General features: G+C 37.7%; 1 protein-coding gene across 7 annotated transcripts in view; it reads left to right on the top strand.

The window, feature by feature from the left end:
• The window catches only part of LOC124212668 (serine/threonine-protein phosphatase 4 regulatory subunit 1), a 136,688-nt gene that overhangs the window by 110,248 nt on the left and 13,292 nt on the right, over positions 1–13,148 (top strand). For all 7 annotated transcript variants that reach the window (XM_069133825.1, XM_069133824.1, XM_046612981.2 and 4 more), the window contains one exon: positions 9,372–9,484. In XM_069133825.1, coding sequence (XP_068989926.1) covers positions 9,376–9,484 — 109 coding nt within the window. In that variant the 5' untranslated portion in view covers positions 9,372–9,375. The remainder of the gene's footprint in view (positions 1–9,371; positions 9,485–13,148) is intronic.

Below are 13,148 nucleotides of genomic sequence, written 5' to 3'. Positions count from 1 at the left end.
CCAAATGCCGAGTTTACTATATAAGTATATGTTGTACGATGCATTCCGCGAATTATAACCCTTCCCACCATCGCCATGCAGGACGTCAAAGGTAACGCGGTTAAAAGTTTGTTTGTTGTTTTTTTTTTTTCGTTCTTCATTTTCACACAAACACACACACACACATCTTTTTGTATTTTTGCTTTCATTTTTCTCGCAAAATTTTGCCGAATTTTACGCTCAAACCAAGTGTAGGACGATTTATTGGTACGTGCCGTGCTCGATGCGAATTGAAATTCTTGTTAAAGAAACTTGATGGGAAATATTTTTCATGCGATACGATTCGTTGGAAAAATTGGTCTGATAGCACAATACGCTTGTTACTGCATCATGGTGTTGGAAAATATGAATTAAAGAACAACTTTCATGCGAATCATACAAAATTCGTTTGAAAAACGATTTGATTCTGATACAAATTTGTGTAAAGAAAATACAGTGTCTCTGCGAGTGTTGTATAAATGTTCAAGTATCACGTGCGTCGGTATTTCTAATCGAAAGGCGCAAACTAAGTATATGTGGGGATTTTTTTTAACAAGTCATAAAGGAAATTTCACGAGGGTAAAAGTTACTCGATAATTTTTGGTATTTGGGTTCTGCGGACATATCTTGACTGACTTTTTGTGTCAAAATGTACGGAAAATCCACTTTCACGAAGCGCCCGTCATGCTTTGAGGTGCACGTATGTTTTTTTTTAGGTATACCTGCATCGGTGAGCGATAAACTGTGTACAATGACGTTTACGATCATTTAACGAATCGTAAATGTTGGTCGAAGTAGGAAGGAAAAAGAAAAAAGATACGAGTACGAAGGATAGAGGGAAAATAAGAAGAGAATCGTATAATTTTTCGTGTCATATCTGTATTAGCTGCTGAAGCCGTGTATTATTTACGTTTGTATCGAGGGGGATCACTTACACTTTTACAATGTATATACATATACGCGTGACAACAAAGCTGTGATCATTTGAAAGCTTGAAATTTCTAAATGTGAACTTTTTTAGTAACGATTTAGTCGCCCAGACGCCTCGTTATAGATTTAAGATGACGTTTATGTGCGACTGTGTATATTAATTAATATTTAACGCCACTGTACGCATATGAAATATGCATTTTTCAGGCTTGGCATGTGTCGAATGGACGGTGCGCGTTTCATGCTTTTTTCACATAATTTCAATTATCCTCTCAATCACTTGGGGCACGTTATTATAATTCTGCGATGCGTATACACGTAACAGGATATATATATATATATATGTATGTATAGAAACATTCGTTAAATACGGGAGAGATCAATATAAAAATGATTATACATATACACAACTTTTTAATACTTTTTATGGTTTCTTGTTATCGGTAAAGAGTTTAAAATTATACAATGTCAAATCTGCGTGTTTGAATTCAACTTTACGCAATGTTGCAAATTCGCATTTTTTTTTTTTGTTTTTCACTTTGTGTGTAAACGTTGTTCGTCAAACATTACGTCGATCACATCTTGTATTCAATTTTCAAATCGACGTTCGACTCTTGGTGGAAACCTAAAAATTTGTGAAATACCTACTCATCAATCGACAAAGTGTTTCATCGTGTATAACGAACATGATTATACCTTGTATCTTACATTATTTTCGCCTAATTTGCAGTGCTTATTATAGATAAAGCGACTTCTTGCACAGCTAATTGTAAGCAGTGTTACGTCATATATATATATATATATATATATATATATATATATATATATCCGAAAGCCGAAGGTGAGGTTCAGTCGAGGGGGTTGGATTGAGGGTATAAAATACCAACGTCATTTTGCATTCGCTCGATTTGTGGCGACGCGTGCGAATAACCTTCTTGTAGATAGATGCGCTTATATGTGTCGCACACAATAGCCGAATGCATTCCCAGCGTATTCTATTGTCAAATCAGTCGCGAAGGGGGGATTCGAGCGAGGATCATCCCGACCGATAATGACCGACATAAGATGTAATTCCCGGCTTTCCCTTTTCCCACGAGTAAAGCTGCGCTCGTATTTTTCTTCCCAAGATGCAGTTTTTCTCCGGGATTGCCTGAAGACTACCTGGAAAAACATGGAAAACCTTGGTAATCGTTTAGGGATTTTTGTGCTTTGTCTTGAAGAGTAGTCGATATTTGACGAAACGTTGATGCGTATAAAATTTTGTAATTTTGGCGGATTGTGTAGTTTGTAAAAATACGAAACATGTATACCTAATGCGTGATTCAGATTCGATTGAAAAACTTTGATGTACGCGCGAAGTATATAAACTTGAAAAAGTTATCAAAATTTAATTCGTAAAGACGGATTAATCATTTTAATTTTTAGAAGCAAAAGAGGTTACTCGAAGACCTGGAAAATTCGGGAAATCTTGCAGCGCCGAATTATCGGTAACTCTTAATTTCTTGAAATCTGAAAAAAAACAACGATAATTTTTTTAATGACCGTTATTTGTTCTTTTCACAAGTAGAAATCCACCGCATATTGGTTTTATATTTAAAGAAAAATAAAGACCGCAGCGTAATTAGAGAACCCCATTAATTAAACGCGTAACTAATTGCTGCTGATGTCAACGATCAGCATGTTTCTCTCGTTATCTTCTCTTCCTCGTCCATTTCTTTCTCTCCTTACCTCCTTCTCCCCCGTCAATGGGTACGTAGTGCGGTATTTTCTCCTCCCCTATTCCCTAGCCGTTTCTTTTATCTTTTCATTTACTTGTCAAATTTTTCAAATCCACTCTCCCTGCTTCAATTTCACCCCGTCTTTCGCTGCTGCCGATCGTGAGCATGGCGGCGAAGCCTCGAGGGGAAATTCCGGGGTCCCGTGCAGGACGGGATCCTCCTCGCAGCTCGACCCGGAAGGGAGGTCAAAAACCCTTGGGAAACCCCCGGTCCAGGTATATCGACTTCGCTACATACGTGCATACATAGATACGTTCGTACGTTACATATACCTGCGGGCAGCAGCAGCTACGGTAGTAGGTTAGGTTATTGTTGAACGGCCGATCGACAACCACCCCGGATTAGGTTCTCCAGAGTTCACTCTCGCTGATGAGGGTTATTTGGGCTACGTTGGAAACTCTCTGTCCCTCTATCCGTCCATCCATCCGTACGTCGGTCCATTATCCCGCTTGCACATAATTCCAGGATTAAACTAAACAGATTATCGTATCTACTCCTTTCCCACCTTCGTTAAATATCATATTATACATTTTTTAGGATGGACCGATGAAAACGACTGCGTTGAAGCGACAAGGATCGTCGGTGACTTGTGTATACCTGATAATTGTAATCGCGCAAAGACGTGTTGTGATTTTGTTGTCACATGTTCACGGATTTTCAACACCGCCCCTTTTATTTTCGTGATACTTGAACGCGACGGTTTATCATATCGGCGCGATTGTCGTTAAGGGGATCGTCGAAGTGCGAAGGGCTGTTTTTTTTTTTTTTTTTTTTTTTTAAGGTTTCTTTGTTTTTGGATACTTTATTTTTTTCTTTTTTTTTTCAGAGAAACCATTGGAATAACATTTCTCATAATTTTCACACGATATTTATCGACGTTTAAACAAACTTTATGATTATTTCGGAGACGAAATATTGAATGTAACCTCATGTAGGTACAGTACCCGGTAGAAGCGTACGTAGAAAAGTAAAAACACGTGTAGACATGATCATGACGTGATGCGCCTCTAAATTTTAATAGAAAGAGCCGAAACTTGGGCAGCATCGTTTTATCATCATTGCGAAGAATATTTTCGACTTGAGTTTTGTAAAAAGAAACGGTCGATTTTCCTGATACAGTCCTATATAAATATATATATATATGTGTGTGTGTGTGTAAAGAGAGGAACATGGTAGGTTTTGTGTCCGCGAACCCCTGAACGTTGAACCGGAACGTCGTTCCCATGGCGCGATTTCACCAAACGGGACGGGGGGGGGGGGGGGCGAGGGGGGCGAAGACTCGACACTCCCCATAGCCGCCGCCAGTACCTGCATTTACATTAGCCCGCGGGATTCTTACTCCGGTCTTCTTCGCACGATCTTGGTCCTTACCCGCTGAATGCGGTGCATCGTCGGAGATTATACGCGGTCGTTTCGGGTCAACCGAGGGTCGCGAAATCGTATATAATGCAACCCTGGAGGCGCCAGGTACAAAGCCAAGGAAACCCCTCCTCGAGCCTCGATGGGTGCTGCGCTGTTTCTTCGTCTCTTTGCCGTTCTTTCTCCGATTCCTGTTTATTTCGCGCCACGCGAGATTCGACGAGTAAAAAGTCACGACGATTATTTATTATACCTGACAAATCGTTGTCGAGTGTTGTTACGTGTGTCATTGTTATACATCGTGGAACGCGATTGGTTCTTCGAATAGTTGCTTTGTTTGTTTTTTATTTTATTTTCTTATATTTCTTATATTTCTAATATTTTGAGCGGTTTCTCGTGCGTACGAAAGAATGATTCCGATTTACGATCGGTTAACGGTAATGTTCGTTAATATATTAAATAATATTTTCTTTTGGAATATAAATTGTAACGAGTTTTCTTGCTAATTGAATTTCGTGTGCCAATGACTAGCGACCCAAGTGACGGGAGAAACGAACGATACGTTCGTCGTACGGACGTGTTAAATTTCCGTAGAAAGAAAGCTTGTTTCAGTTTTGATTTTGAAAAAAAAAAAATGTCAATCACTGGGAAACCATTAGAAAACATTACCGAACATCCGCGATTGAGGTGTTAATTTATTAAGATTGAAAAATCGAGTACGCGTAATATCGACAAAATGGTGGTTACTTGGAAGTTTGCTAAAAATTTATGATTTTTCCCGCATCTCTTGTACAGAGTTTGACACTCGATCTTCGAGTAGTTTTAGTTATATTATATCTAATCGTTTAATATCATTTTTATACAATTCTGCAAATGTCAAGAAGAAGAGAAAATTATTCGTCTTCTTTGTTTGTTCGTATTCGAAAATTTTGTCGCAAAATTTTTCGGCATTTTCACGAACGTACGAAACTTGTAAAACGAATTTTAATACGTATCGAGTAATTTCGATCGTTACCTACGTATTATTATATCGTTACGCGTTTCATACGTATTGTAAATATTCTCAGGTTGTGTAACGTAATTTACGTGTATAAATGTCGTCGAAGATTATTCTTCTTGATTCATTTATGACGTCAAAATGGCGGGCATCCCGATAATGTACGGCGTTGTATGGTGCATGTATCGTATGCCTACGGAAGACACTCGATGCTGCATTTCCGGCAAACCGATCGGCCTGGGATCAAGATGGAAATTGCAATGAAGCGACGATCGTTTCGCGTCGTAGCGTTGTAAAACGAATTCAATGCTTAGAGAATAAATTGTGTAATATATTTTGTTTAACGATGCTATATTCATATTTTCATACATTTCGAATAACGTTACAGATAATACGACGCAATTATAATTTAACTTTTGCGCATAACGCCAGCGCGCAAATTTTTCTTCTTTTTGATATTGTTTATTTAATTTTATTTTCACCCTTTTTTTTCTTTTTTTTTTTTTAGCCTGATTGTATTTTGCAATGTTGGAATCGCGCGCGGATAATTCGAAGTGAAAATTTCTGTTTATCGCGTTGAATATTTCTGCACTGCGACGAGAATAAATAAGGAAAAATAATAAGCAAATAACATGAATCTAAAGCTACAAAATGTAGACAAAATTTCAAGTGTTACAAAAATGGAAGTTCTCTGCGTTAGTTTGAGTGGAGCTCTGTAAGAATAAAACCACTTTTGAATAGTTGGCCACGTTTTTAATAACAATACTGAATACTTTTCAGAATCGTCAGTGTTATCGTTATTTAGTTTTCAAGAAAATGTACGCAAACGTTACCGAAATCCGTGAAAAAAACGTATGCAAATGCAGACAAACATTTTGCAACTATGATATGAAATTTCGTTTCATTCCTCAAAATTTCATTAGATCATATATCATAGGAACTTGAGAAATGTTATACCGACATTGATAAAGTTAAATTATAGTATTGCAATTTTTGCGTTTCAAACATTTCGTTTGTGTCAAAAACGGGGTAGTTACTATACTTTTTTTGCGGCGAGGACTTAATTGTCTGTAACACTCTAAAAAGAAAAAAAAAGATTCGTCCCTTTTGGTTTAAAGATCGTTTTTCAATGCTTGCGAATCAGCACCGCGACTTCTTCTTACCTCTATCCTTCGACGATCACAATCCTGCTCTATAATTTTCTTTAACCGCTCTACGATCATTGGTTTTTCTATAAAAACAAAAAATATAAGAAACAAAAAAAGTCTTGCGTTTAATTACCTCACCGTGTTTTCCATAATTATTCACGCGTTTCTGTACACTGAGAAAAATTTCATTTGTCATAGTAACTAGAAAAATTGACTAAAAGCAACGTAGTGATCAAGATCGCAATCGTTTGCAATAATTTCTAATAACATCATCGAATGATATTGCGACATTAATTTCGGATTAACAATAAATATCTTCGGCGACACTTGAGTTCGTCATCATATTCGGTACAACACTGAGAAAAATTTCATTCGTTACGGTACCTAGAAAAATTCAGTAAAACAGGTATCGTTAAAAAAGAACTGTTCGAATATTGTTGAAATAACGAAAAACAAGGTCCGCCTAACCATTTTGCGCTATCGTCGATCCTTTTTTGATAATCGCAACGCAAAATCAGTTTCTTCGGTTTACTCTACTTTTTTAGCCAAACGAGTCTTTAACGTCAATTTATCGTTGCACGAGCGGTAAATTTTCGCAACGGCTACAAAAAAAAAAAAAAATATGAAAGAACAGTAAAGGATACCAGACTTTCCGGTAACGGCTAAAAAAAAAAAACTAATTTTCATTTTCTATCTGGAACTATATTTTTCGATTGTGATAAAAAAAATGAAAATAGTCGAAAGACTCGGCGGTAACCGGAACTAAAAATTTCTCTCAGTGATACAAGTTCCTTGGTACGCAATCAAAAATCGCAAATTCGAATTCGCTCGTTCGCGTGCAAAGATATGGGTGGTGGGTATCGTTGTTGCTGCAATAAAGAGATCGGCAGGCGACTTTCGACTCTCGACTCTCGTCGTCGTCGTCGTCGTCGTCGGCGGCCATGCTTGCGCGGCCGCGGTGGGCGTTGACGGACGGTGACGGGCGTGCCGCGGCGCCCCCGCTGTCCTCGGCACCGAGGTTCGCCAACGACTCTGGAGAACGCTATCCCTACCATTTTCTGCCGGCTAATGCGGCAAGAATGCCTCGCTGTCGCGGCGGTGGGAGGCATACGAACGACGACGGCGGGGGGGGTTGCACGTACGTCATGCATACACCTATGTATACATATATATATATATATACATATTGTTACAGAGGGTGAAATCACCCGTTACTTACCCCCTTTTTAACGATCCAGTCTATACTGGATCGTCATAGATAAAAGATGTTCGTACAAAACTCTCTGTGTCTTTGAAAAGAACAAGGTTGCTGCGTCAACCAACATTATTGTAAAAACAGTCTTGTTTCAGACTTTGAACCGAAAACACGTTCGCTGCTGTTGATGCGCTTTTTCATAATAATTTAATTTGCGCCTTTGATTGATTCTTTACGTAAGCTCGCGGACCCATATTTATTTCGCAACGTCTTGAAAAACTATACATACACACACGCACACACACACACATATATGTATCCATAACGATATTTTAGATTTACAAGAAAAATTGCCTGTTTTCTCGAAACAATTATTGTTGATGACGATTAAACATACTTCAGTTTTGCAATTGAATTTTTGTATAAAAGTAATTTAATTGCTAAATCTGAAGGTAATTGTTTAATTTTAAATTTAACAGCAAGCTTTTGCGAAAAATGGGTAATTTTTGTATGATATATGTATTACAAAGAAAGCTACTTTTTTTTCCATCATTAGTCGTATGAAAGAGATCAAGATTTTCTATCATCCCAAAGCGATTCGAAGCAGTAAAGAAAAAAAAAAGCAAATCCGCACCCAAGCTATCGTTCGTCAGTTCGGTTTTTTTTATTCTTCTATTCGTGTAAGAATAAATTATCACAACTCACCGGTACCTACATCGCTTTCATGAGTTTATCGATTGTGCGAATATCTCGCGATCAACTTGAAATAATGATCCTCACCTTAATTTGAATAAGCGCAAAACTGTACATCGAAAGATTCACGATAATCCCGATTGTCTCTCCACCTTGTCGTGCACGTGTAATTTTTGCACACAGTGTATTAACTCAGATATTAGAAAAATAATCGTTTTGTAATGAAGGATGAAAAAATTAGGACGAATCGAACCTGTAATTGCACGATTAATACCGTCGATTATAAGATCAATTTGCGGTGAAGATAAAAAGAAAAAGAAAAAATTGAAACTCGTACGAATCTTCACACGCGTGTCGCTTTTTACCTACGTACTTGTACTTGCGTCGTTAGTAAATTTGTTCAAATAATATTCAAGATAAGATAAAGTACGAGCTGCTGCAGATCGCGTAATGCCTAACAATAATAATGATGCAATATTTGGACAATTACGTAATACAATAATTCGTATCGTCCTTTTTCTGCCATAGAAATATATCTGCAAATTATTATAATTGTAATTCTGTAATTCGCGACCGCGAATGTATGTATAAATAATTTTCAAGATTTTCATATCGTTGCACGTCGTATCCATGTATGCGTGTATGTTTTGTTTATTTTTTTGTTTCGACGTATAGGATATAAAATTTTTCTTCTATACAACTCGAGCACTTACCTCGCTGTACAGGCTGTACAGAAGTTTGTACGAAGGGTTCCCCGTTAAACGAGCTTGCCGCTTCCGGTTCGTTAGACGAGATACTTAACTTTGTACTTCCGGTCTTGTGTACGGTTAAAGTACTCGAAACCGCCGCCAGGGCGGCGCCCCTAGGCGGGTGCTTTGCGCCGAGTCGACGGCTCGTGAATATAATAATTATTACACGTACAACCGTTGCGTATTAGGGTTTGTTTTATTTTTATTTACTTTTTTTATAGCGAATTTAGTTTTTTTTTTTTTTTTGATATTATTATTTATTTACCCGTATGTTATATTTATGTATACCTACAATTTTACACGTTGTAATATCTAACGATATATTTATATATAATTAATATCTCAGACGCAGGTTCGTTCGCGTAAATTATTAATCAGGGTGTATAAAATATTTGGTTATCATGGTTTGAATGATGTGTTTGCGACAAGGAGTGAAATGTCGCGTGGATTTTTTTTTTTTTTTCCTTCTTTACTAACGACGCGCTTCTGCGTTTTTTGTTACAGGCAAATGGTTGGGCGTGTACTCGTCGATATATTCCGAAATGCGGTCGACACCGGGATCCAATTACCAATCGAAGAGATTATGATTCCCATAGGAAAAATTGCCGCCGATCCAGGTACGGATTTCCATTTTTCTGTCGAACTTGTCACTTCTATATACGTTGATGTTTTACCTATATTATTTTATTATCTTATTATTTTATTATTTTATACCTATCGCGAAAGACGCCCGCATGCGTCCCTTGGTTATTCAATACCGACAACGATGCTTTTGCGTATCATGTGACACGAAATTTATAGTACACATGTACGCATGCGTGTATGTGTGATAAGTGTCGCGTAGTAAAACGTACTTCGGCGCTCAATATTATACATATATACCTCTGTAGGAATACGCGCGGAACCGAGGAAGTATAGAATCCGTTAAAGTTTCACTAAATGAATAAAAAAAAACGAAAATAAAATAAAATAAAAAATAAAAGTTGCAATTTACCACAAATCAATACGAACACGTATGTACCGACCTACCTACCTACCCTACCTATTACCTAATTACACAATAGAGCCGCGGTATCGATAGCGGTGAAGGTATTACGTACCTGGGTATGTATGATATAATAGATAGATTCACGCATACACGCGTGTTGTGCGTTTCAGCAGCCTTATTACACGTTTAGGTGTACGTTGTATCCGAGGATATTGTTATTCTTACTTCGAAAAAGGTGAGAGAGGAAAAGATTCTCGCGGTTAGATCGTTGTGTTGAAAAAGCGCGGATGCGGTTATCGATTGTAATCGGCGATCGGAAATAATTGGAACGAACGCGGTGTGTCGGGAGAAGGATGTTACAAATGATTGGGAAAATTGCAACTCTTCGGATCTCGTGCGATGACAATAAGCCGCGGTCACAACTCGACTTGGCTAAACTCAACTACTTTTTTTTTTTTTGCATCGTCGTCGCTCTCTGTAAGCTGTGGTATGTATAATGCAGCGCCGCTAAGGATAGCAGTAGAGTTCCTTTCCCTATTGCACTCCGGATGTTGTTACAGCGGTCGCAAGGAAGGGAAGAAGACATCCGGAGTATAAAAACGTTCTGAATTATAACTTTCCGGCCTGCAGCACGCGCTTATGTATTACACTACTTACATATGCATACACACACACACACACGCGCACAGACATTTCGTATCTCGCGGGTTTAAATCGTAATTTGACCGCGAAATGGACATAGAAATAGAAATCGTACGCAGGGAAATGTAATCGAGAAAAAAGCAAGTCGCAATCCGAATTTTTATGCAAAGATGTTATACTCGATGTCCGATATTGCGGAAGTTGGAAAATTAAAGAATTATCCATCTTAAAGGTTCGCGATTATGAAACAAATCGTCATATCTTAACTATTACGCGTATCCCGTCATTTCGTATCTATATGTATAGGTAACAATTGTTGTAACGTTTTGTTTGTATATAAACAGTATGATATAACGACCGCGATTAATTGTGGGATTGTAATTAACATTAAAGATTAATAGTTGGAATTTTGAAATATACCATATATGTAATATGAAATTACGAGAACTTCTGCGCCGAATTGTCGCCCAGTGTACGGAACAATTGATAACTAAAACCGTTTGGCCAATTGTTTCTAAACTGAAGTTCGATTTGTACAATATTTATTCTCCGAGTTTGTAAAAAATGAAATTAAATGGTATTAAATTATACCAATATTTCATATGCTGTTGGTACGAAGACGGGAACTATTTGTATTTAAAATATGATCTATAAATAATACCTGTACATTTATATATATACATAAAATCGTTGGCTATAATATAACGAGTGTCGGCGATTTGGCCCATTAATTAATCGCACAAGACGCGGCGACGGCGGCTTCTTTGCGACATCGCGACTCCGCAGGACGTGCAGGACGTGCAGGACTAACTAACTATAACGCGTGTAACGTGTCGGAGGGTCGGAGGGAGGGAGGTGACGACAGGCTGCGCTATACTTCCGGTCGCGCACGTGCCACACCGGATGTGTCCAACGTGGGGTTTCGGGAGCAGCGGCCGAGCCGCAGGAGGAGGGGGGCAGCCATAATCTTACACACGCACACACACACGTATATTACCTGCTGCCTTTAAAGAGCCTTTGGACAAACGACACGATTAACGTATAATTTGGATTTCATTATTTCACTGAGAGAAATTTTTTAGTTCCGGTTACCGCCGAGTCTTTGACCATTTTCATTTTTTATCACAATCGAAAAATATAGTTCTAGATAGAAAATGAAAATTAGTTTTTTTTTTTTTAGCCGTTACCGGAAAGTCTGGTATCCTTTACTGTTCTTTCATATTTTTTTTTTTTTTTTTTTTGTAGCCGTTGCGAAAATTTACCGCTCGTGCAACGATAAATTGACGTTAAAGACTCGTTTGGCTAAAAAAGTAGAATAAACCGAAGAAACTGATTTTGCGTTGCGATTATCAAAAAAGGATCGACGATAGCGCAAAATGGTTAGGCGGACCTTGTTTTTCGTTATTTCAACAATATTCGAACAGTTCTTTTTTAACGATACCTGTTTTACTGAATTTTTCTAGGTACCGTAACGAATGAAATTTTTCTCAGTGTTGTACCGAATATGATGACGAATTCAAGTGTCGCCGAAGATATTTATTGTTAATCCGAAATTAATGTCGCAATATCATTCGATGATGTTAATAGAAATTATTGCAAACGATTGTGATCTTGATCATTATTTTGTCTCGTCAAAAGAGAAAAAAGAGGAAAGAGATATTATCCAAAGTGGCGGACAGACAGAGAGAAGTCAGGAGATTATGATGGACCGTAAGGAAGAACGTATTTTTTTTTTTAACATCCAACCTTCGGAAATTGTATCGTTCAATTTCTAATTACTTGTGCAAAAGGAAACAACACTACGTGTTTTTTTAAATCCATATTTATATATTCAATGTGCACAAATTCTGGAGCTTTTGGTTACAAAAGCTGCCCTACGTTACCCAAGTTTCGTGGGAATGAGTCGAGGGGATTTTGAATTTTTTTTTACGGGAAAAGTAGGGGAATTTTTTTTAAGAAAAAATTGTCGCCGCCTTGGTTATCTCTTTCTCGTATCCATTTTTTTATTTTTTTTTTTATTTTTGCTTACGATGTTCGTTTCATACGACATTTAAATTGTACAAACTCGATGATAGAATTTTTTTATTTCTCTATATGTAAATATAAATTGTTCGTACGTTAAGACACGTTATGTATCCGGAGCTTAAAGATTCGGAGCTACTGAAAGCATCGCGTATGAGAAGAGTTATTACCTACAACGAGTTTCGGAGAAACGGAATTACTATAATCTGTATTTCGCGTCTGCTTCGGAGCTGTGATCGCGTAGAGCTCTACGCAGAGATTGCGTTCAACGTCTATAATACTAAAACACCGCGTATTGTAATAGGAAGGTGGCCGTTGAGCTTCCTCGTTCTCGAAATAGAGCTTCGCTTCCCACGGATATGTTGGGACGTTCGTTTCACCTTCGCGTAACAAACGTAACGTTGTGTACAATACGTTACGCGCAGAGAGAACGATTCTCTCATCGATACTTTTATAATTACGGGTGTTGGAACGAATCGAAAAAATTGGTTTTATTTTTTTTTTTTTTATTCAAGTCGAAAGTATTGTTTGAAATGACAAAAAAAAGATTCCGTCCCAAGTTTCAGCTCTGAATATTAATGTTGAGAGAGGTGGGTCATCGCGATTTCTTTATCTCCCATTCAAATAAT

The sequence above is a fragment of the Neodiprion pinetum genome, chromosome 2 (genome assembly GCF_021155775.2).
Source record: "Neodiprion pinetum isolate iyNeoPine1 chromosome 2, iyNeoPine1.2, whole genome shotgun sequence".
Classification (NCBI taxonomy): domain Eukaryota; kingdom Metazoa; phylum Arthropoda; class Insecta; order Hymenoptera; family Diprionidae; genus Neodiprion; species Neodiprion pinetum.
The sequence above is the reverse complement of the archived record's forward strand: the minus strand, read 5'-3'. Positions and strand labels throughout refer to the sequence as shown.